At 38.9% G+C, this 25,408-nt stretch overlaps 1 protein-coding gene across 7 annotated transcripts in view; it reads right to left on the minus strand.

Moving 5' to 3' along the window:
- Nucleotides 1-25,408, minus strand: part of LOC103352527 (uncharacterized) — a 65,530-nt gene that overhangs the window by 12,714 nt on the left and 27,408 nt on the right. For all 7 annotated transcript variants that reach the window (XM_070059550.1, XM_051834380.2, XM_070059551.1 and 4 more), the window contains 13 exons: nt 24,832-24,966; nt 24,131-24,223; nt 23,433-23,519; nt 19,890-20,024; nt 19,189-19,281; nt 18,491-18,577; nt 14,948-15,082; nt 14,247-14,339; nt 13,549-13,635; nt 12,849-13,012; nt 11,001-11,162; nt 7,353-7,462; nt 6,380-6,569 (listed from right to left, as the gene is read on the minus strand). In XM_070059550.1, coding sequence (XP_069915651.1) covers nt 6,380-6,569; nt 7,353-7,462; nt 11,001-11,162; nt 12,849-13,012; nt 13,549-13,635; nt 14,247-14,339; nt 14,948-15,082; nt 18,491-18,577; nt 19,189-19,281; nt 19,890-20,024; nt 23,433-23,519; nt 24,131-24,223; nt 24,832-24,966 — 1,571 coding nt within the window. The remainder of the gene's footprint in view (nt 1-6,379; nt 6,570-7,352; nt 7,463-11,000; nt 11,163-12,848; nt 13,013-13,548; nt 13,636-14,246; nt 14,340-14,947; nt 15,083-18,490; nt 18,578-19,188; nt 19,282-19,889; nt 20,025-23,432; nt 23,520-24,130; nt 24,224-24,831; nt 24,967-25,408) is intronic.

The following is a 25,408-nucleotide window of genomic DNA, read 5'->3' on the forward strand; positions in this document are numbered from 1 at the left end:
GAGAACAGGAAAGGATACAGTCAGACCAAAGAAAAGAAGAGGAAATTAGGAATCTAAAACATATTGTCGGGAATCTTCAGGATACTATTAAAAAACCCAACATTCGGGTTCTAGGAGTTCCTGAAGGCATGGAGAGGGAGAAAGGATTAGAAGGCCTTTTTAGTGAGATATTAGCAGAAAATTTCCCAGGTTTGGAGAAGGACAGAGAAATCCTAGTACAGGAAGCTCACAGAACCCCTAATAAACACGACCAAAAGAGATCCTCACCACGACACGTTGTAATTAAACTCTCCACAGTGAAACATAAAGAAAAGATCCTAAAATGTGCAAGAGAGAAACGTCAGATTACTTTCAGAGGATCTCCAATCAGACTCACAGCTGACTTCTCATCAGAAACTCTAAAAGCTAGGAGGGAATGGCGAGATATAGCCCAGGTACTAAGAGAGAACAACTGCCAGCCCAGAATATTATATCCTGCAAAGCTATCATTTGTGAATGAAGGTGAAATAAAGACTTTTCATTGCAAACAGAAATTGAAAGAATTTGTTGCCACTCGTCCAGCCCTGCAAAAGATGCTTAAAGATGTGTTACACACAGAAACACAGAAACACGGTCATCAATATGAAAGAAGGTAAAGGAAGGAAACCAAGGAAGGAAACCTCACAGCAAAAGATCACAGGGAATTCAAAGCATATATTAGAACTTATCTTTGGCAAATGGCAGGGCAAAGTTACCACTTATCATTAGTCACTTTGAACGTGAATGGCCTGAACTGTCCAGTTAAAAGACACCGATTGGCTGATTGGGTTAAGCAACAAAACCCATCTATTTGCTGCTTACAAGAAACACATCTTTCCAACAAAGATCCATACAGACTGAAAGTGAAAGGCTGGAAAAAGATATACCATGCCAACAGAAATGAAAAAAGAGCGGGCGTAGCCATCTTAATATCGGACAACATAAACTTTACCACAAAAACTGTTAAGAGAGACAAAGAGGGACACTATATCATGGTTAAGGGATCAATTCAACAGGAAGATATAACAATTATCAATGTATATGCACCTAACTACAGGGCACCAGTTTATCTAAAAGATTTATTAACGGACTTAAAGGGAGACTTAGACCCCAATACAGTAGTACTGGGGGACTTCAATACTCCACTCTCAGAAATAGACAGATCATCCGGTCAGAAGATCAACAAGGATACAGTAGATTTAAACGACACTATAGCCCAAATGGATCTAACAGATATATACAGAACTTTCAATCCTACAGCTAAAGATTTTACATTCTTCTCAGCAGTACATGGAAGCTTCTCTAGGATTGACCACATACTAGGCCATAAAGCAAGTCTCAGCAAATTCAAAAGAATTAGAATCATACCATGCAGCTTCTCAGATCATAAAGGAATGAAGTTGGAAATTAGCATCTCAGGAATCCCTAGAGCATACGCAAACACATGGAGATTGAACAACATGCTCCTGAATGAACAATGGGTCATAGAAGAAATCAAAAGAGAAATCAAAAACTTTCTGGAAGTAAATGAGGATAACAGCACAACATACCAAAACTTATGGGATACAGCAAAAGCAGTGTTAAGAGGAAAGTTTATATCAATAGGTGCCTACATCAAGAAATTGGAAAGACACCAAATAGATGAGCTTTCTATTCACCTCAAGGATCTAGAAAACCTACAGCAAACCAGACCCAAATCTAGTAGGAGAAGAGAAATAATTAAAACCAGAGAAGAAATCAACAGGATTGAATCAAGAAAAACATTACAAAAAATCAGCCAAACGAAGAGCTGGTTTTTTGAAAAAATAAACAAAATTGACACCCCATTGGCCCAACTAACTAAAAAAAGAAGAGAAAAGACCCAAATCAATAAAATCAGAGATGAAAAAGGAAATGTAACAACAGACACCACAGAAATAAAAAGAATCATCAGAAATTACTACAAGGACTTGTATGCCAGCAAACAGGGAAACCTATCAGAAATGGATAGATTCCTGGACACATGCAACCTGCCTAAATTGAACCAGGAAGACATCGAAAACCTAAACAGACCCATAACTGAGACAGAAATTGAAACAGTAATAAAGGCCCTCCCAACAAAGAAAAGCCCAGGACCAGATGGATTCACTGCTGAATTCTACCAGACGTTTAAAGAAGAACTAACTCCAATTCTTCTCAAACTATTCAGAACAATCGAAGAAGAGGGAGTCCTCCCAAATTCTTTCTGTGAAGCCAGCATCACCTTAATTCCTAAGCCAGAGAAAGATGCAGCACTGAAAGAGAATTACAGACCAATATCCCTGATGAACATAGATGCAAAAATCCTCAATAAAATTCTCGCCAATAGAATGCAACAACACATCAGAAAGATCATCCACCCAGACCAAGTGGGATTTATCCCTGGTATGCAGGGATGGTTTAATGTGCGCAAGACAATCAATGTGATACACCACATTAACAGACTGCAGAAGAAAAACCATATGATTATCTCAATAGATGCTGAGAAAGCATTTGATAAAATACAACACCCGTTCATGATGAAAACTCTAAGCAAACTGGGTTTGGAAGGAACATTCCTCAATACAATCAAAGCAATCTATGAAAAACCCACAGCCAACATCCTATTGAATGGGGAAAAGTTGGAAGCATTTCCACTGAGATCTGGAACCAGACAGGGATGCCCACTCTCACCACTGCTATTCAATATAGTTCTGGAGGTTCTAGCCAGAGCTATTAGGCAAGAAAAAGAAATTAAAGGGATACAAATTGGGAAAGAAGAACTCAAACTATCCCTCTTTGCAGATGACATGATTCTGTATTTAGGGGACCCAAAGAACTCTACTAAGAGACTATTGGAACTCATAGAAGAGTTTGGCAAAGTAGCAGGGTATAAAATCAATGCACAAAAATCAACAGCCTTTGTATACACAGACAATGCCATGGCTGAGGAAGAACTTCTAAGATCAATCCCATTCACAATAGCTACAAAAACAATCAAATACCTTGGAATAAACTTAACCAAAGACGTTAAAGATCTCTACGATGAAAATTACAAAACCTTAAAGAAAGAAATAGAAGAGGATACCAAGAAATGGAAAAATCTTCCATGCTCATGGATTGGAAGAATCAATATCATCAAAATGTCCATTCTCCCAAAAGCAATTTACAGATTCAATGCAATACCAATCAAGATACCGAAGACCTTCTTCTCAGATCTGGAAAAAATGGTGCTGAAATTTATATGGAGGCACAAGAGACCTCGAATAGCTAAAGCAATCTTGTACAACAAAAACAAAGCCGGAGGCATCACAATACCAGATTTCAGGACATACTACAGGGCAGTTGTAATTAAAACAGCATGGTACTGGTACAGAAACAGATGGATAGACCAATGGAACAGAATTGAAACACCAGAAATCAACCCAAACATCTACAGCCAACTTATATTTGATCAAGGATCTAAAACTAATGCCTGGAGCAAGGACAGTCTATTCAATAAATGGTGCTGGGAAAATTGGATTTCCACGTGCAGAATCATGAAGCAAGACCCCTACCTTACACCTTACACAAAAATCCACTCAACATGGATTAAAGACCTAAATCTACGACCTGACACCATCAAGTTACTAGAGAACATTGGAGAAACCCTTCAAGATATTGGCACAGGCAAAGAATTTCTGGAAAAGACCCGGGAGGCACAGGCAGTCAAAGCCAAAATCAACTATTGGGATTGCATCAAATTGAGAAGTTTCTGTACTGCAAAAGAAACAGTCAGGAGAGTGAAAAGACAACCGACAGAATGGGAAAAAATATTTGCAAACTATGCTACAGATAAAGGGTTAATAACCAGAATCTACAAAGAGATCAAGAAACTCCACAAAAACAAAACCAACAACCCACTTAAGAGATGGGCCAAGGACCTCAATAGACATTTTTCAAAAGAGGAAATCCAAATGGCCAACAGGCACATGAAAAAATGTTCAAGGTCATTAGCAATCAGGGAAATGCAAATCAAAACCACAATGAGGTTTCACCTCACCCCGGTGAGAATGGCTCACATGCAGAAATCTACCAACAACAGATGCTGGCAAGGAAGTGGGGAAAAAGGGACACTAACCCACTGTTGGTGGGAATGCAAACTGGTCAAGCCACTATGGAAGTCAGTCTGGAGATTCCTCAGAAACCTGAAGATAACCCTACCGTTCGACCCAGCCATCCCACTCCTTGGAATTTACCCAAAGGAATTTAAATTGGCAAACAAAAAAGAGGTCTGCACCCTAATGTTTATTGCAGCTCAATTCACAATAGCTAAGACCTGGAACCAACCTAAATGCCCATCAACGATAGACTGGATAAAGAAATTATGGGATATGTACTCTTTAGAATACTATACCGCAGTAAGAAACAACGAAATCCAGTCATTTGCAACAAAATGGAGGAATCTGGAACACATCATGCTGAGTGAAATAAGCCAATCCCAAAGGGACAAATACCATATGTTCTCCCTGATCGGTGACAACTGACTGAACACCAAGAGGGAAACCTGTTCGAGTGACGTGGACACTATGGGGAATGGTGGCTTGATCAGCATAGCCCTGACTGTTTTTGAACAACTTAATACATTATCCCTCTTAGTAGTTTTTTTATCTGTTCTACTTAATATGACTGGTTTAGATCTGTAATTGATGCACAGTTATTCTTAAGTGTTGAAAATTAACTGAAATGTGATCCCTGTTGAACATGGTGGTGGGAATGGGAGAGGGAAGAGATGTATAATTTGGGACATGCTCAGGCTGACTTGCCCCAAGTGGTGGAGTTGGAAGCATACCAGGGGATTCCAATTCAGTCCCATCGAGGTGGCATGTACCAATGCCATCTCACTGTTCCAGGTGATCAGTTTCAGTTCACAGTTGGTCATGGTGGAGGGACTGGGCGTCAAAGGGAGCACATAGACAAGTCTAGTACCTGCTAACGCTAACCGATGGAGTAAATAAAGGGGAGAGTGATCCAACATGGGAAGTGAGATACTCAGCAGACTCATAGAATGGCAGATGTCCTAAATAGCACTCTGGCCTCAGAATCAGCCCTAAAGGCATTCGGAGCTGGCTGAAAAGCTCATGAGAGTATTTCAGGCATGGAAAGCCAAGACACTCTGGCAAAAGATCTCTGCGAGTGAGATCCCAGTGGAAAGAACAGGTCATCAAAGAAGGAGGTACCTTTCTCTGAAGGGAGGAGAGAACCTCCACTTTGACTATGACCTTGTCTAAACAAGATAAGAGTCGGAGAACTCAGAGGGCTTCCATAGCCTTGGAAACTCATGACTGGAGCATAGGGAGATTACTGATGCCATAGACAGGAGTGTCAATTGGTAAAGTCAACAACAGGAGTCACTGTGCACTTACTCCTCATGTAGGATCTCTATCCTTAATGTGCTGTACATTGAGATTTAATGCTATAACGAGTACTCAAACAATATATTTCACTTTGTGTTTCTATGGGGGTGCAAACTGTTGAAATCCTTACTTAATGCATACTAAACTGATCCTCTGTAAAAAAAAAAAAAAAAAAAGAAATTATCAATTCCCAACTTGACTCTCACTGGGATTAAACATGACAATAGGTCTGCTCTGATTTCATCATCATTTAAAAAAAATCATCTATTATTTTTCACTTTATGTTTCTGTGTGGGAGCAAACTGTTGAAATCCATACTTGATGTATACTAAGCTGATCTTCTGTATATTAAGATAATCAAAAATGAATCTTGATGTGAATGGAAGGGGAGAGGGAGTGGGAAAGGGGAGGGTTGTGGGTGGGAGGGACGGTATGGGGGGGAAGCCATTGTAATCCATAAGTCGTACTTTGGAAATTTATATGCATTAAATAAAAGTTTAAAAAAAAAAAAAAGAAATCAAATTCATATCTCTGCATGAGTCACAATTAGCAGAGCAAGTCAATGGGTGCACCCATACTGCCCAGGCCATTCAGGCAGTGTCACCCAGTTCTTCTATCACTGTAATTATAACCAGTACATAAATAAAGAAACCTCAGCCAGGAAACAGTGTTCAATGTCACACTCAGTGGTGACACCAGTATAGAACCTTGCTTCCTACAACACCAAAGCCCAGGTTCGTTTCTATTATACCACATGACTTTTTTCTTTCTATAGCTTATCTTGAATCTGTTGTTCTGATTCTTGGATGGAAAAAAGTGACTCAGTGCTCTCCCAATCCACTAGTGAATGCAAGAAGGATGAATATATTCCAGAGGAGTACCTGAAGTGTGCACTTCAAAATGATCCATCAGAATTAATATATTGAATTTTAGACCCAAAGTAGAATAAAAGCTAGACATGCAATTACCTTTCTTTGCCATTCTGTTTTGCGTTCTGAAATGTCAGAAATACATGGCCAAAGCAGGCTTACAGCTACATACATGGACAGTTCAGAAGTTGTTTCATGAAAAGATGTTGAATTCAGGGATATATTGAATAAGGAGCCAAACATGGATTGTAAGATATTTGCATTGGGTGTTGGAAGTAGTTTGAAAAGCCTAAACACAGAAAAATGTATTCTTAAAGCAAGAACTTTAATTTAAAACATTGTACTTACTGATGAAATGGAGCAAAATGCCTTTAATGCCATTGGCACAACCAAGTTAAAATACCAGGGAATGTAGCAAAATGTCTTCAAAATATTTTCTGCACTATTTCTCTGAATCTACTATATTATGTGCTAAGTGCAGCAAATACCATTAGAACTGAATTTAATAGAAGCATATTTAAAACAGGTATTGCATTCCAGAATGCAGTCAATTGAAAGCTTCTTGATAAATTTAAACAGAAATTAAATAAAAATAGCTCCTTTGCTATTTAAAGTAGTAGCACAAGGTGTTGTAAGAGTGCAAGAATGATCAATTGTCTATAAGACTCATGCCAGGTATTAATGCACACACAAATGTGTCATTCAATTAAATTCCTGAACCACTTTTAGAATTCTCTGGCTAGCTGACTTTTTGATAATGTTACACATAGACTACTACTCAATTATTATTTTAGCATCTGTCTTGAGCCAATGATTTCCTCTCTGTAAATGCCATATATTCTGCCTGTGTATAATCCACTCCATAAAAATAAAGTTTGGAGAAAAGCAAAAACTGAATGACAGACGGAAGACTGGCATCCTTTTCTAAACTAATCTCCACATGCATGACCAAATCAAACACTTTGTCATAGGTATTGATTTAATAGATAAAATGGAAAACTAGAAGCTGATTTTTTAAGAAAATATGGAGGTTTTTTTTTAGAAAGTCCCAGAGTAATTACTGCATTATCACCTTTGAAATGCTGCTATTTGAGTTTGCTCATTTCCTTCATCCAAAACATGAAGCCAGTTATCATAAAGATGGTCCGTAAGAAGACTTCCAGGAATGTTTTGTAGAAAATTCTTATATAGGTAAAAAAAAAAAAAAAGAAAGAAAGAAATCATGTTATTCTCATGGAAACAGCCATTGGCTAACCTGGAAAGAAAACTTGATGCTTTGAGTTTAGTTCCAATGTTCTTCACAGTCACCAAACTGTGACAGCTCCAAGACTACCTCCAACTCTTCACTTACTTGCTCTACAGAAGCTTGCATGTGGATTTTCTGTATCCAAAACCAGAGAATACATGCAGAGTGTCTAGGCAGTGGTGGGAATGGAGACAGTCTACTGCCATCATCTGACACTTCCTTCCTTAGGAACATCTTACAAACTAGTAAGATCTGTTGTTGAGTCATCATTACTTCTAATATTTTCTTGATAAGAAATAAACATACACATTTAGTTTATTTCTTTTTTTTTTTTTTTACAGGCAGAGTGGACAGAGAGAGAGAGACAGAGAGAAAGGTCTTCCTTTGCCGTTGGTTCACCCTCCAATGGTCGCCACGGCCAGCGCACCGCGCTGATCCGATGGCAGGAGCCAGGTGCTTCTCCTGGTCTCCCATGGGGTGCAGGGCCCAAGGACTTGGGCCATCCTCCACTGCACTCCCTGGCCACAGCAGAGAGCTGGCCTGGAAGGGGGGCAACCGGGACAGAATCCAGTGCCCTGACCGGGACTAGAACCCGGTGTGCCGGCGCCGCTAGGTGGAGGATTAGCCTAGTGAGCCGCGGCGCCGGCCCACATTTAGTTTATTTCATGTCCACTAGTTTTAATTTCCAGCAGTAAAGTTTTGGAATCAGATGACATAAATATCTACACCCATGCATACACTCATATACACTTGGAAAGTGAGGATGAACGTTTCTGACTTGAGTTGTGTGTACTCAAAGGGAGAAAACTCACATCACAGTCTCATTCTTCATGCCTTTATGGAAATTAATCTCTCTATAGGTCTTTTTATTTTAAAAATTTATTTATTTAAGAGGTAGAATTATAGACAGAGAGAGGAAGAGACAGATAGAAAGGTCTTCCATCTGAGGTTCACTCCCCAGATGGCCACAATGGCCAGAGCTGGGTCAATCCAAAGCCAGGAGCCAGGACCTTCTTCCTGGTCTCCCTTGTGGGTGCAGGGGCCCAAGCACTTGGGCCATCTTCCACTGCCTTCCCAGGCCTTTAGCTGGGAGCTGGAACATAAGTGGAGTAACTGGAACTTGAACTGGCACCTATAAGAGATGCCTGTGCTGCAGGCAGAGGTTTAACCTACTAGCCACAGCATCGGCCCCTCTTTATAGTTATAAGCAGAAAGGCTTTGCATATATTACCATATACCTAGTTTTTACCTACAAGTTATTCTTTACGTCCATTGGTTGAAACATGTACAATCCCCACAAGAAGGAAATTTAAGCATAATTTAGATATATCATTAATCCAGGCCTTTGGTTACTCAGACTATAGATAAGCTTCCTAGTGGATCCAAGGAAAGTTTGCTCATTTTTGGCACTGATGAACAATGTTAATACCATGAAATTGAGCCCATGAAACTTTCTGAAATTTCAGTTTCTTTATCTAAGCATGAGTAGTTGGTTTAATAAATACATCCAGGCAACTATCATCTTTATAATCCAATGAAGGTTCATACATTTTAATATTTATTGAGCTATTATTTGTCCCAGACACAGTAGTACTTGAGATGAAGCAATGAAGTCAGAAGACACAGTCCCATTCCAGTAAAACTTTACTATGTCATTGGTCTGCAATAGCACCCGTATCAATAATATGTGTTAAGCAGGTATTTTGTGGAGTTGGATCAGCCTGTGGGGAGAGGAAATCCTCCAGCTGTGGCTGGTTCTGGGAGTTTGCCAAACTCAAGGCACTTTTGGTGATGCAAACCACAGGAACACACGCTTGCATCATGTGCCTTCTTTTTGGTATCTTAAACCAGATGAAAAGCCCACTGAGAGCTGGATTTAAAAAAAATTATTTATTATTTATTTGAAAGGCAGAATAAGAGAGAGAGAGAAAGAGAACGGTCTTCCATCTGTAGTTCACTCTCCAAATGACAGCAATGGTGGGAGTTGGGCCAATCTGAAACCAGAAGCCAAAAGTTTGCTCTGGGCATCTCATGTGGGTTTTTAGAGGCTCAAGAATTTGGGCCACCTTCTGCTGCTTTCCCATGAACATTAGTAGCAGGCAGCTGGATGGGAAATAGAGCAGCTAGGACTCAACCCAGTGCTTACATGGGATTCTGACACCACGGAGGTGGCTTAACTGGGTATGTCAGAGTGCTGGCCCTGGGAGCTGGTTATTAAAGTCACAACACAATCCAAGAAGATTATGTGAAAGATATTTGCTATTGGGTCTCTGCTTCTAGACACCTGAATGACAAAATCAACATGGCCCTGCTTGTATATCTATTTCTTGTCTAAAACAATTCTCTAGTTATAATACTTGGCAATCATAGAAGGTCCAGATTACAAAGTCTTCAGAGGATAACTCTAAGTCTTGCAGGAAAATTAAATCCTGTTCATGTATGTACCTTACAGAGGATAAAACTCAACTTGTTGTTTTGCACCATTAGCATAGCTACAAGTCATTATGACACTGTTGCTATTTATCCTATGGCCCATTTGACTAAGAAAGATGAAATACTAAGTGTCTCATATTAATGGAATTTGGAAAATTTATTTTTAATCATCACTACAGTGACATATTTTGTACATAGCTCCTAAAAAGCAGCAAATGGATTGATTCATTTTTTCCTCTGCTCTTTTATCTTCTCTTATAGAAATATAGCAGGTACTTGTGATTTAGCCTTATCTTTTCAAAATGTATTTATTTTCCATAAAAATTAACTGAATATTCAGAATACTGAACTAACTTGGGTACTACACGTGAATTCAGAGTCATTTTCAAAGCAAGGCTTGTGTTGAGAGAAAGTTACTCTACTTTTAGTACCATGGATAGTGTGTTAAATTCAATAGTTACTAATCAAGCATACCAGAGTTCATGAAACTGAAAGAAGGCAAAAATGGTGGAATTGTTCCCTTACCACTTTTAAAGTGCAGGCATAGGGGACAGGGGAAAAAACCATCATTAAATAAATGGAGGTTTTGATGCCCCCCCTTTTTTTAGCCTTTGTTGATTCAGTGTAAAGAAAATTCTGTAACAGCTTTCAAAGATTAATAGAATTTTTTTTAAAAAGAGAGCTTGATGATAATATGTTGTGAAAATCATCAAATCCAGATGATTTGTTTGGATCCTCATTCTGTATTGGGAAGGGTAAGTTTTGACATGATTTTGGGAACAGCATTATTAATAATATTAGTTCTATATGGATTGCTGAGGATGAACAAGGACAGGGTCATCTGTGAGAATCAAAGAAAGCATATGAAGTCCATGGGGCTTTCAACAACCAATGAAGTAGTTGCCTTCAACATGTACTTTGTGACATTGGTTTCAGAATCTTAAATCTTTAGGCCTATTATTGTTCTTAGGCAGCCATAATGAGTGAAACCCACCATATGGCACCCATATTATATATAGGTGTTGCTAAAACTTTTCCTACCATAAAGGTCGTTGCAACCACCAGAGCAGACTGCCTCTTCCAATTCACCTGGCGTCCCAAATTCAATTTCCTCTGCAGTGCTCTACATGATTTCTGATTGCCATGTTTTCTAAATATGCCCAGTGTGCACAGACATTTGTGATCAATTATGGAAAGCATATCCTGTGTGTGAAATAAAGGGTATAAAATTACATGACATTCCATTTCCACAAACCCAGAACACATGTATGTACCTGTTATGAAAGGTATCAAAAGTATGAAAGGTTACAGCTCTACAGAGAATGGAATGAGAATAACTATGAAGATTTCATTTTGGTGTCTCTGAATACATTTTGTATCTACCAGTCATTGTATGTTCAAACAATAAAACATGTTAATGCTTGATTTACCAGTGTTATCCTTTCCAGTGAATTTACACCTCTAAATCCAACTTTTTCAATGATTGTAGCCAAGGGTGGACATTTTATTTCTAGATCCATTTCATTTTATACTCCCTTTAGAATGACTATATACTCCATTTCTGCCTCTTAGCATTGTCTTCTCCTTTAAAACCACGCTGAAAAACATCTTCTCTGAAACCTTCTCTGATTGCATTCCCTTTTACCAAGTTTTTTTTTAAATTTCCTACTGCCCTATTTACATTTCTTTTTTTTTTTTTTGAAGAGAATTTTATAAAGTATCAAATGAGTACTCTTATTATATTTTTTTGACAGGCAGAGTTAGACAGTGAGAGAGAGGCAGAAAGGTCTTCCTGTTTCTATTGGTTCACCCCCCAAGTGGCCACTACTGCCGGTGCATTGTGGCCAGTGCACTGCGCTGATCTGAAGCCAGGAGCCAGGTTCTTCCTCCTCGTCTCCAAGCGGGTGCAGGGCCCAAGGACCTGGGCCATCCTCCACTGCACTCCCGGGCCACAGCAGAGAGCTGGACTGCAAGAGGAGCAACCAGGACAGAATCCAGCACCCCAACTGGGACTAGAACCTGGGGTGCCAGCACCACAGGTGGAGGATTAGCCTAGTGAGCCACACGCTGGCCAACATTTCTAATGCAGAAGAACAGTAAGTTTCAGAGTCAGTTATTCTGCGGCATTTTCAATCGAGTATGCCATTTGTTTCCTCAGTGAGCTTGGTCACAATAAAGAACTTGATTAAGACTTTTATTCCTTTCGTGACATGGGGATGTTAATACAGATTTCCTCTACATACACTTATGGAAGGTGCAAAGTCTAGTGAGGCATCTGCCATGTAGCTGACATGATGAATTTCTTCACATCTAGCCTACAAATCCTTACATTAAGAGGTAAGTTTGGCTGAACCCTCAATAAATGTACCACTCACAACATAGTACCCCAATTTTCATAGGCCTCACCCTGTAGCTTTCAATTTACAAACTCCTTTAGAATGAATGATTCACACATGCCAGGGGATGAATTTCTATGTTGAAGCCCTGAAGAGACAAACGTAATACATGTGAGACATTTTGAGTGGTAATACTAAGTTGCCTGGAAGCGGAAATGATAGGAAACTTGTGATTGGCAGATGATTCCAGTTCTTCAGAATCCAAGGAGAATGTGAAGGGGAGGTAGACTCACAGAGACTCAAACACAGAGCCCATTCTAATTTTTCTGTGCAACAGTATGGGGTCTTTTTGCTGAAACATAGACTTGCTTTTTTCACTCTGCAACACCTAAATGAGGTTGTCTTTATTGCAGTAGCATGAACAAAGCTTACCAGTCAAATATGGTGGCTATCTCATGTTTTCTTCACTGGGGGACAGATTTTGATGAGGAGACCTGACCCCTCCAAGTTCTCTCAACAAAGATGGGTTATTGAAAACCAAAATGAGACCTACCAAGAGAGGTGCGGGCAAATTGTCATTCTTGCAAACATCTTGGATCAGAGACCCAAATAGCTGAGTAGGCTCTCCCAGTGATCTGTCCCTGCTTCTATGAGAGCCCCATTGATTCAGCCACTTCCTTAAAGAATGTTCGCTTTGAGTAGGTTTCAGGTGGGGATCTGAAGAAGAAGTGAGATGATTAGTTGCAGAGTTGAAGTCATAAATATTCATTTACAGCATTTCCAGGTTATGGCACATGTGTTGAGTGATTAGAAAGGGATAAATTATATCCTTTGTTGTGTAGAAAGGTCTACATTCTGAAATTGGCTCCCAGAACCCATGTGCTCTCCTTTCCCATTTCCCAGAAACTGGTAAGGAAATCTAGAACACTCTCATGTTCAACTTTTGTGGTGAGAATACTTGTTAGACGGTGCTAGCCACAGCTTGTTGCATTGCACCATGAGGTTTTTAATTTTTAAAGGTGCAAATTTACTGATGCTAAGTTTAGAGTAAGTTCATGGGTAAGATCTCATCTGAAAAGGTAAAATGCATTTGGTGTTCAAACCAAGTGGACATGGATGATTATCTTACTTCATAGTAATTCTCACCCAACTCATTTATCTTCTCTGGAATATGAAATGCCTAGCAAGTGCCAACTATCTCCTATCATGAGAATCCACCCATCTGACACAAGTTGAGCTGGGTAGACTCATACCATGCGTGGCCTTGTCACCTTCCCCAACTTGTGCCTCCTCATCAGTCTCCATTCTTGAGCAGGGCTCCAGAGGTGTCTGCAATTCCTCTGTTAAAAGAAAAACAAACAGTTGCCTTAGTCTCAGATACCAGACTCAACCTCTGGTATTGGGACAAAAAAATTACTAAATACATGCACTGCTTCCTCATGATAAGTATTTTCTTAAGTTTTTAAGCACCATGAAAAAAAAGTTTATGAAAATACACATTATGAAAAAATGATGCATGGGTTTAAAAATGATTTTGACCAAAATAAATATATGGATTCCATCTTTATATTTTATTTTTAACTTTAAATACCATCTTTGAATGAAATATTTGAAGTCCCCTTGCATAAAGGAGAAGGGAGATCAGATGGGATGAGCTGGCAACACGACAAACGCTCATCCAGTGTCCAGCTGAGAGTCAATCATAGAAAGACATGAAGCTACAAAGTTGTCTTAAATTACAGTGTTTTGTGTCCAGTTCTATACCAGGAAATTCAGTTCTTTCTGGAGAGAAGCTGTGAGAAGCAGTGAGAAAAATCTTGCAGATATTTTTGGAAAAGTTCTTAGTGTTATATTAAAGGAAGCAAGGAATAACAAGAGTCATAATAACAGTGCAGATTCTAATCTTCAGTGATTTAGAAAATAGAAGACAGAGAGCTGGATGGGCCCATACCAGTCATGGATCTGAGGTCTTCCTCTAGGTGATCTGTGTAATCAGTATCTATGCTTGAAATAGGGGTGGACGTCCTAAGCGGTACCAGTTTATCTGTGGAAAAGAAACCAAAAGGTTGTCTAAATTTTTGTTGTCTAAAAATTTGTATGAATATTCTCAGATTCCAGACTCATGTCAATTTCTGATATTGATATGATAAGTTTTGAATCTGTTTATCTATTAGTCATAACACATATTCCATGAATGTTTTGAGGCTTCTTGGGAAAAATGTATTAAAATATATTTTGTGAGAAAATGATGTATGGATTTGAAATTTTGGGCCAAATAAACTCGGTTTCCAATTCTAACTTTATACTTTTTTATTTTTATCTCTGAGTACATCTCTGCAGGAAATGTCCCCTTAGGTAAAAGAGAAGGGAAAAAAGATCCAATAGGGTGATCTGGTAATTTGGAAATTGCTCATTCAGTGTTCAGCTGAGAACCAATAATCAAAAGCCATGAAGCAAAAAAGGTCGTCTTAGTTTAAGGTGCCCCATGTCCAGTCCTTTATCATGGAGTTCAAATTCTTTCTTTACAGAAATGGAAGATTTCATCCAAAGTAAGAAACATCTTGCAAAGCTTTTTAAAAAGAAGTTATTGGTGTATTGTTAAGGGGAGTTCAGGAAACATCAAAGTGGTTAAGTAATTATGGAGATTCTAACCAAGTAAAATTTCTGACACAGAGCTGGGTGGGCCCATATCAAAGCTGGGCTCAGCGTCACCCTTCAGCTCTTCACTTGTTTTAATCGGCGTCATGTCCATGGGTTGGCAATCAAGAGATTGCATCTCCTCAGTATCTGTGGAAGAAAAAAACCAAAGATTGCCTTGGTTATCAATACTTTCATATAATGGAGTCAGGTCAATTCCTGATCATGTGAGCTCTCCAAAATATTTCCTCTAAGCAATAAGATGAATATGATAAAACCACTGAATGGAAAAAAATAGGAAGGGACTCATGGTACACGCCCTCAAGCCCTAAATCTAAACTCACCCTTATCAAATTAGCTACATCTACCTAGGTTTGAATGGCACAAGTTTCTAGGCTCATGGGGATTTCTACTAGTCATATTTTGTGATGTTCTTTTTAAACTAATTTGCTTTGCATCCATCATCTTCTTTAATCCTTAAAGCAATCGTAAAATTCAGATATTCCTTCCTCCCATATTATACAGCTATGAGCCTGAGTGACAGAATAACTGCCAAAGACAGGGCCACTACTCAATGATGGCACAGGGTTCTAGCTGCCAGAACAACTGTATGACAGTTGAGCAAGTGCTTTGCTCCTCAGTGATGCTGCTTCATTTCACACCCTTTCTAAGAGCATTGGAAACGTGGGATGCTTCAGGTACCGCAGCGTGTCAAAGGAGCCGGATATAAAGCAGGCAATACTGTGAGCCTCTTAAATGAGTTGCAATCTGGACGTAGTAATGATATGTTGAGAGCACTTCAAGAAGTTTATGGAAGAAAGAATTTTAAATTATGACTGCATGTTGATCAAAATATGTTCACATGATGTCAAAAATACATATTATGAAAAATTATACATTGATTTGAACATGTTTTGTGCCATCCGCCTGACATTTTAATTCCCTGTTTCCATAGAATTTGTGAGATACTCTCATATGAAAAGGCCCCATTTAAATTAGGTTAGAAAATGAATCCACACAATGGATCATAGCATGATGTCTCTCAAGCAGTTATGATTTGAAGAAGCAATTCTGTAAGTTAGGGACCTCTTCTTATCTCTTCTTTGCTCTCAACACTTTATGAAACTGCTCCTGAACAGGAGCACAACGGGCTGAGCCCACTCCTTAGTCATACTCTGGCCCCCTCATCTGTAGGGATGGCAACTTCAGGCAGCTTAATGGATAACCCACATTTGCAGTCGGTGTCCTTGGCTGTGTGCAGTGATCCTCTACGGTCTTGTGCCTTGTGACATCTGACCAAGTGAACCAAAGTGATTTCTAACTTATCAGCAGTCCCTGCAAAATGAATGCTGATCAAGAGTCACTTTTCAAAGAAAAGGTGATCAGTAACAAACAGCTGGGTTCAAGGGATTTATTGCTGAAGTGTGCATGCCTTCTCAATAAGATATCTTAACATTTTCTCAAGTAATCCCCTTAGAGCAAACACTATAAAATTCAACTGTGGAGCCAAGGTGTAGCCTGATAGATGGCTGTCCTCCATAATCGGACTTAAACACACATCTACTGGCCACTTCAAGGGTACTGAGTGTATCACCTTGTGCATACACATGAGGGCAACTCTCCTGGTGCTAAGAAAGATCAAGAGGGCTCCTGGCTCTGTTGCCACTTCAGGGTACCAGTCTGAATTAGAGACTACTTAGCAGAAGTTTTGGTTCATATAAGCCCTGACCAAAGTAATTTCAGTTCTCACTCATCTGACCCAAAGCAGCCTGGACATCATTTGACTCAATCCTAATACTGCATCCAGTTTAGTAGTCTCTAGAAAAGATGCAGGCATGAAAAATGTCAGATCTACCTAGAATTCATTCCTGTGCCATTTTCAAAGAAGAGAAAGAAGAAAGAAGAAAGTCAATGCCTTATTAATTCCAAGGGCCTATTTCTGTATGTAACATGGTGCAAAGTTTTGTTCAAATTTTACGTTAGTACATAGCTTGTCCAGTTTAATGCAACCTGATGTACCTACACTTAAGGACACACAATTGTCCCATGGTCAAGCTTCAAGTTGATTGTATAACCGAGATTCATACAAAAGAACTGTTCAGCTGAGTCTTCATTAAAGTACTAACGTGCGTCATCAATGATGTGTCACAAATGATGTGTGTTATGGAATCATTCTATTGCATCCATAAGAAACATATACATTATGATAAACAACTAGGTATATGAATATTTCTAAATATGGTAGAAATGGAAAAATGGAATAGGCATTTTATCAAATATGTCTGAGGAAGTTCTAAATGTTTGTGGAAATGCAATTTAAACTTTATTTTTATTCAAGCACTTTTAAATGCATAATGCATGCATAGATGTCATATGAAGCACATTTCATTAACTTTGCACAATAATGTATTCATACCAACTTGTTACAACATGTCTCAACAGGATAGTTTCAGACACCTGCAAGGTTATGGCATCCTTATTCAGCAAATATTGATGTAATAACTACTACCAGGTTTATATTGAAGCATGGGCTGAATGCTGGTGGACTCACTGATGCTTTATGAAAAAGTGATGAGGACAATGTCCTGAAAAAAAAATCAGCAGTTTGCAAACTTTAAGGAGTGACAACAGGATGTTAATGATGAAGCCTGCAACAACATACCATCTACAAAAATTTGCACTTGCCCTGATGGAAGAGAACTGACTAGTAGCAGCAGAACTTTAGAAAACACCACTGACTTGGGGCCAGTGCTGTGGCGTAGCAGGTAAAGTTACCACCTGCAGTGCCAGCATCCCATATGGGTGCTGGTTTGAGTCCTAGCTGCTCCACTTCTGATCCAGCTCTCTGCTATGGCCTGGGAAAGCAGTGGAGGGTGGCCCAAGTGCTTGGGCCCCTGCACCCATGTGGGAGACCCGGAGGAAGCTCCTGGCTCCTGGCTCCTGGATACTGGCTTTGGATCGGTGCAGCTCCAGCCATTGCAGCCATTTGGGGAGTGAACCAGTGGATGGAAGATCTTTCTCTCTCTCTGCCTCTCCTTCTCTCTCTGTGTAACTCTGATTTTCAAATAAATAAATAAATCTTTAAAAAAAAAAAAAAGAAAACACCATTGACTTCTCAGAAGGGACTAGTTTCACAATTAATGCCTGAAAAGTGAGTGATGAACTAAAGATAAATGATCTAAAAACACGATGAAAAGTGCCTTCTCTTAGTTGAAAGAACCTCCTGGCTATCCTTTTACCAGAAATTTGGTTATTATTGGATGGAATGTGTGGCCTTAATTTAAACTCAGAGAAAGCCTGCAGACACTTTGAGGAAATAGTCCTTAACACAGTGATAAAGGAAATGAAGCAAAAGCAAAATCCAAGGTAGTGATGGAGATTCAAATCTCAGAGATTAGAACATAGAGGACAGAGAGCAAGGTGGGCCTTAACATTTTTGAGAAAGTAGTTATTGAGTTAATGTTAATGAAAGCATAGCAAAAACAAAAGACACAGTAATAGGGATTCTTATCTTCATAACTCATAAAATGGACAGCAGAGAGCTGGGTAGACTCGTACCATGCGTGGCCTTGTCACCTTCCCCAACTTGTGCTTCCTCATCAGTCTCCATTCTTGAGCAGGGCTCCAGAGGTGTCTGCAATTCCTCTGTTAAAAGAAAAACAAACAGTTGCCTTAGTCTCAGATACCAGACTCAACCTCTGGTATTGGGACAAAAAAATTACTAAATACATGCACTGCTTCCTCATGATAAGTATTTTCTTAAGTTTTTAAGCATCATGAAAAAAAGTTCATGAAAATACACATTATGAAAAAACGATGCATGGGTTTAAAAATGATTTTGACCAAAATAAATATATGGATTCCATCTTTATATTTTATTTTTAACTTTAAATACCATCTTTGAATGAAATATTTGAAGTCCCCTTGCATAAAGGAAAAGGGGAGATCAGATGGGATGAGCTGGCAACACGACAAACGCTCATCCAGTGTCCAGCTGAGAGTCAATCATAGAAAGACATGAAGCTACAAAGTTGCCTTAAATTACAATGTTTTGTGTCCAGTTCTATACCAGGAAATTCAGTTCTTTCTGGAGAGAAGCTGTGAGAAGCAGTGAGAAAAATCTTGCAGATATTTTTGGAAAAGTTCTTAGTGTTATATTAAAGGAAGCAAGGAATAACAAGAGTCATAATAACAGTGCAGATTCTAATCTTCAGTGATTTAGAAAATAGAAGACAGAGAGCTGGATGGGCCCATACCAGTCATGGATCTGAGGTCTTCCTCTAGGTGATCTGTGTAATCAGTATCTATGCTTGAAATAGGGGTGGACGTCCTAAGCGGTACCAGTTTATCTGTGGAAAAGAAACCAAAAGGTTGTCTAAATTTTTGTTGTCTAAAAATTTGTATGAATATTCTCAGATTCCAGACTCATGTCAATTTCTGATATTGATATGATAAGTTTTGAATCTGTTTATCTATTAGTCATAACACATATTCCATGAATGTTTTGAGGCTTCATGGGAAAAATGTATTAAAATATATTTTGTGAGAAAATGATGTATGGATTTGAAATTTTTGGCCAAATAAACTCCGGTTTCCAATTCTAACTTTATACTTTTTTATTTTTATCTCTGAGTACATTTCTGCAGGAAATGTTCCCTTAGGTAAAAGAGAAGGGAAAAAAGATCCAATAGGGTGATCTGGTAATTTGGAAATTGCTCATTCAGTGTTCAGCTGAGAACCAATAATCAAAAGCCATGAAGCAAAAAAGGTTGTCTTAGTTTAAGGTGCCCCATGTCCAGTCCTTTATCATGGAGTTCAATTCTTTCCTTACAGAAATGGAAGATTTCATCCAAAGTAAGAAACATCTTGCAAAGCTTTTTAAAAAGAAGTTATTGGTGTATTGTTAAGGGGAGTTCAGGAAACATCATAGTGGTTAAGTAATTATGGAAATTCTAACCAAGTAAAATCTCTGACACAGAGCTGGGTGGGCCCATATCAAAGGTGGGCTCAGCGTCACCCTTCAGCTCTTCACTTGTTTTAATCGGCGTCATGTCCATGGGTTGGCAATCAAGAGATTGCATCTCCTCAGTATCTGTGGAAGAAAAAAACAAAGATTGCCTTGGTTATCAATACTCTCATATAATGGAGTCAGGTCAATTCCTGATCATGTGAGCTCTCCAAAATATTTCCTCTAAGCAATAAGATGAATATGATAAAACCACTGAATGGAAAAAAATAGGAAGGGACTCATGGTACACGCCCTCAAGCCCTAAATCTAAACTCACCCTTATCAAATTAGCTACATCTACCTAGGTTTGAACGGCACAAGTTTCTAGGCTCATGGGGATTTCTACTAGTCATATTTTGTGATGTTCTTTTTAAACTAATTTGCTTTGCATCCATCATCTTCTTTAATCCTTAAAGCAATCGTAAAATTCAGATATTCCTTCCTCCCATATTATACAGCTATGAGCCTGAGTGACAGAATAACTGCCAAAGACAGGGCCACTACTCAATGATGGCACAGGGTTCTAGCTGCCAGACAATTGTATGACAGCAGAGCAAGTGCTTTGCTCCTCAGTGATGCTGCTTCATTTCACACCCTTTCTAAGAGCATTGGAAACGTGGGATGCTTCAGGTACCGCAGCGTGTCAAAGGAGCCGGATATAAAGCAGGCAATACTGTGAGCCTCTTAAATGAGTTGCAATCTGGACGTAGTAATGATATGTTGAGAGCACTTCAAGAAGTTTATGGAAGAAAGAATTTTAAATTATGACTCTGCATGTTGATCAAAATATGTTCACATGATGTCAAAAATACATATTATGAAAAATTATACATTGATTTGAACATGTTTTGTGCCATCCGCCTGACATTTTAATTCCCTGTTTCCATAGAATTTGTGAGATACTCTCATATGAAAAGGCCCCATTTAAATTAGGTTAGAAAATGAATCCACACAATGGATCACAGCATGATGTCTCTCAAGCAGTTATGATTTGAAGAAGCAATTCTGTAAGTTAGGGACCTCTTCTTATCTCTTCTTTGCTCTCAACACTTTATGAAACTGCTCCTGAACAGGAGCACAACGGGCTGAGCCCACTCCTTAGTCATACTCTGGCCCCCTCATCTGTAGGGATGGCAACTTCAGGCAGCTTAATGGATAACCCACATTTGCAGTCGGTGTCCTTGGCTGTGTGCAGTGATCCTCTACGGTCTTGTGCCTTGTGACATCTGACCAAGTGAACCAAAGTGATTTCTAACTTATCAGCAGTCCCTGCAAAATGAATGCTGATCAAGAGTCACTTTTCAAAGAAAAGGTGATCAGTAACAAACAGCTGGGTTCAAGGGATTTATTGCTGAAGTGTGCATGCCTTCTCAATAAGATATCTTAACATTTTCTCAAGTAATCCCCTTAGAGCAAACACTATAAAATTCAACTGTGGAGCCAAGGTGTAGCCTGATAGATGGCTGTCCTCCATAATCGGACTTAAACACACATCTACTGGCCACTTCAAGGGTACTGAGTGTATCACCTTGTGCATACACATGAGGGCAACTCTCCTGGTGCTAAGAAAGATCAAGAGGGCTCCTGGCTCTGTTGCCACTTCAGGGTACCAGTCTGAATTAGAGACTACTTAGCAGAAGTTTTGGTTCATATAAGCCCTGACCAAAGTAATTTCAGTTCTCACTCATCTGACCCAAAGCAGCCTGGACATCATTTGACTCAATCCTAATACTGCATCCAGTTTAGTAGTCTCTAGAAAAGATGCAGGCATGAAAAATGTCAGATCTACCTAGAATTCATTCCTGTGCCATTTTCAAAGAAGAGAAAGAAGAAAGAAGAAAGTCAATGCCTTATTAATTCCAAGGGCCTATTTCTGTATGTAACATGGTGCAAAGTTTTGTTCAAATTTTACGTTAGTACATAGCTTGTCCAGTTTAATGCAACCTGATGTACCTACACTTAAGGACACACAATTGTCCCATGGTCAAGCTTCAAGTTGATTGTATAACCGAGATTCATACAAAAGAACTGTTCAGCTGAGTCTTCATTAAAGTACTAACGTGCGTCATCAATGATGTGTCACAAATGATGTGTGTTATGGAATCATTCTATTGCATCCATAAGAAACATATACATTATGATAAACAACTAGGTATATGAATATTTCTAAATATGGTAGAAATGGAAAAATGGAATAGGCATTTTATCAAATATGTCTGAGGAAGTTCTAAATGTTTGTGGAAATGCAATTTAAACTTTATTTTTATTCAAGCACTTTTAAATGCATAATGCATGCATAGATGTCATATGAAGCACATTTCATTAACTTTGCACAATAATGTATTCATACCAACTTGTTACAACATGTCTCAACAGGATAGTTTCAGACACCTGCAAGGTTATGGCATCCTTATTCAGCAAATATTGATGTAATAACTACTACCAGGTTTATATTGAAGCATGGGCTGAATGCTGGTGGACTCACTGATGCTTTATGAAAAAGTGATGAGGACAATGTCCTGAAAAAAAAATCAGCAGTTTGCAAACTTTAAGGAGTGACAACAGGATGTTAATGATGAAGCCTGCAACAACATACCATCTACAAAAATTTGCACTTGCCCTGATGGAAGAGAACTGACTAGTAGCAGCAGAACTTTAGAAAACACCACTGACTTGGGGCCAGTGCTGTGGCGTAGCAGGTAAAGTTACCACCTGCAGTGCCAGCATCCCATATGGGTGCTGGTTTGAGTCCTAGCTGCTCCACTTCTGATCCAGCTCTCTGCTATGGCCTGGGAAAGCAGTGGAGGGTGGCCCAAGTGCTTGGGCCCCTGCACCCATGTGGGAGACCCGGAGGAAGCTCCTGGCTCCTGGCTCCTGGATACTGGCTTTGGATCGGTGCAGCTCCAGCCATTGCAGCCATTTGGGGAGTGAACCAGTGGATGGAAGATCTTTCTCTCTCTCTGCCTCTCCTTCTCTCTCTGTGTAACTCTGATTTTCAAATAAATAAATAAATCTTTAAAAAAAAAAAAAAGAAAACACCATTGACTTCTCAGAAGGGACTAGTTTCACAATTAATGCCTGAAAAGTGAGTGATGAACTAAAGATAAATGATCTAAAAACACGATGAAAAGTGCCTTCTCTTAGTTGAAAGAACCTCCTGGCTATCCTTTTACCAGAAATTTGGTTATTATTGGATGGAATGTGTGGCCTTAATTTAAACTCAGAGAAAGCCTGCAGACACTTTGAGGAAATAGTCCTTAACACAGTGATAAAGGAAATGAAGCAAAAGCAAAATCCAAGGTAGTGATGGAGATTCAAATCTCAGAGATTAGAACATAGAGGACAGAGAGCAAGGTGGGCCTTAACATTTTTGAGAAAGTAGTTATTGAGTTAATGTTAATGAAAGCATAGCAAAAACAAAAGACGCAGTAATAGGGATTCTTATCTTCATAACTCATAAAATGGACAGCAGAGAGCTGGGTAGACTCGTACCATGCGTGGCCTTGTCACCTTCCCCAACTTGTGCCTCCTCATCAGTCTCCATTCTTGAGCAGGGCTCCAGAGGTGTCTGCAATTCCTCTGTTAAGAGAAAAACAAACAGTTGCCTTAGTCTCAGATACCAGACTCAACCTCTGGTATTGGGACAAAAAAATTACTAAATACATGCACTGCTTCCTCATGATAAGTATTTTCTTAAGTTTTTAAGCATCATGAAAAAAAGTTCATGAAAATACACATTATGAAAAAACGATGCATGGGTTTAAAAATGATTTTGACCAAAATAAATATATGGATTCCATCTTTATATTTTATTTTTAACTTTAAATACCATCTTTGAATGAAATATTTGAAGTCCCCTTGCATAAAGGAAAAGGGGAGATCAGATGGGATGAGCTGGCAACACGACAAACGCTCATCCAGTGTCCAGCTGAGAGTCAATCATAGAAAGACATGAAGCTACAAAGTTGTCTTAAATTACAATGTTTTGTGTCCAGTTCTATACCAGGAAATTCAGTTCTTTCTGGAGAGAAGCTGTGAGAAGCAGTGAGAAAAATCTTGCAGATATTTTTGGAAAAGTTCTTAGTGTTATATTAAAGGAAGCAAGGAATAACAAGAGTCATAATAACAGTGCAGATTCTAATCTTCAGTGATTTAGAAAATAGAAGACAGAGAGCTGGATGGGCCCATACCAGTCATGGATCTGAGGTCTTCCTCTAGGTGATCTGTGTAATCAGTATCTATGCTTGAAATAGGGGTGGACGTCCTAAGCGGTACCAGTTTATCTGTGGAAAAGAAACCAAAAGGTTGTCTAAATTTTTGTTGTCTAAAAATTTGTATGAATATTCTCAGATTCCAGACTCATGTCAATTTCTGATATTGATATGATAAGTTTTGAATCTGTTTATCTATTAGTCATAACACATATTCCATGAATGTTTTGAGGCTTCATGGGAAAAATGTATTAAAATATATTTTGTGAGAAAATGATGTATGGATTTGAAATTTTTGGCCAAATAAACTCCGGTTTCCAATTCTAACTTTATACTTTTTTATTTTTATCTCTGAGTACATTTCTGCAGGAAATGTTCCCTTAGGTAAAAGAGAAGGGAAAAAAGATCCAATAGGGTGATCTGGTAATTTGGAAATTGCTCATTCAGTGTTCAGCTGAGAACCAATAATCAAAAGCCATGAAGCAAAAAAGGTTGTCTTAGTTTAAGGTGCCCCATGTCCAGTCCTTTATCATGGAGTTCAATTCTTTCCTTACAGAAATGGAAGATTTCATCCAAAGTAAGAAACATCTTGCAAAGCTTTTTAAAAAGAAGTTATTGGTGTATTGTTAAGGGGAGTTCAGGAAACATCAAAGTGGTTAAGTAATTATGGAGATTCTAACCAAGTAAAATTTCTGACACAGAGCTGGGTGGGCCCATATCAAAGGTGGGCTCAGCGTCACCCTTCAGCTCTTCACTTGTTTTAATCGGCGTCATGTCCATGGGTTGGCAATCAAGAGATTGCATCTCCTCAGTATCTGTGGAAGAAAAAAAACAAAGATTGCCTTGGTTATCAATACTCTCATATAATGGAGTCAGGTCAATTCCTGATCATGTGAGCTCTCCAAAATATTTCCTCTAAGCAATAAGATGAATATGATAAAACCACTGAATGGAAAAAAATAGGAAGGGACTCATGGTACATGCCCTCAAGCCCTAAATCTAAACTCACCCTTATCAAATTAGCTACATCTACCTAGGTTTGAATGGCACAAGTTTCTAGGCTCATGGGGATTTCTACTAGTCATATTTTGTGATGTTCTTTTTAAACTAATTTGCTTTGCATCCATCATCTTCTTTAATCCTTAAAGCAATCGTAAAATTCAGATATTCCTTCCTCCCATATTATACAGCTATGAGCCTGAGTGACAGAATAACTGCCAAAGACAGGGCCACTACTCAATGATGGCACAGGGTTCT

Source organism: Oryctolagus cuniculus, chromosome 16 (assembly GCF_964237555.1).
Source record: "Oryctolagus cuniculus chromosome 16, mOryCun1.1, whole genome shotgun sequence".
Classification (NCBI taxonomy): Eukaryota; Metazoa; Chordata; class Mammalia; order Lagomorpha; family Leporidae; genus Oryctolagus; species Oryctolagus cuniculus.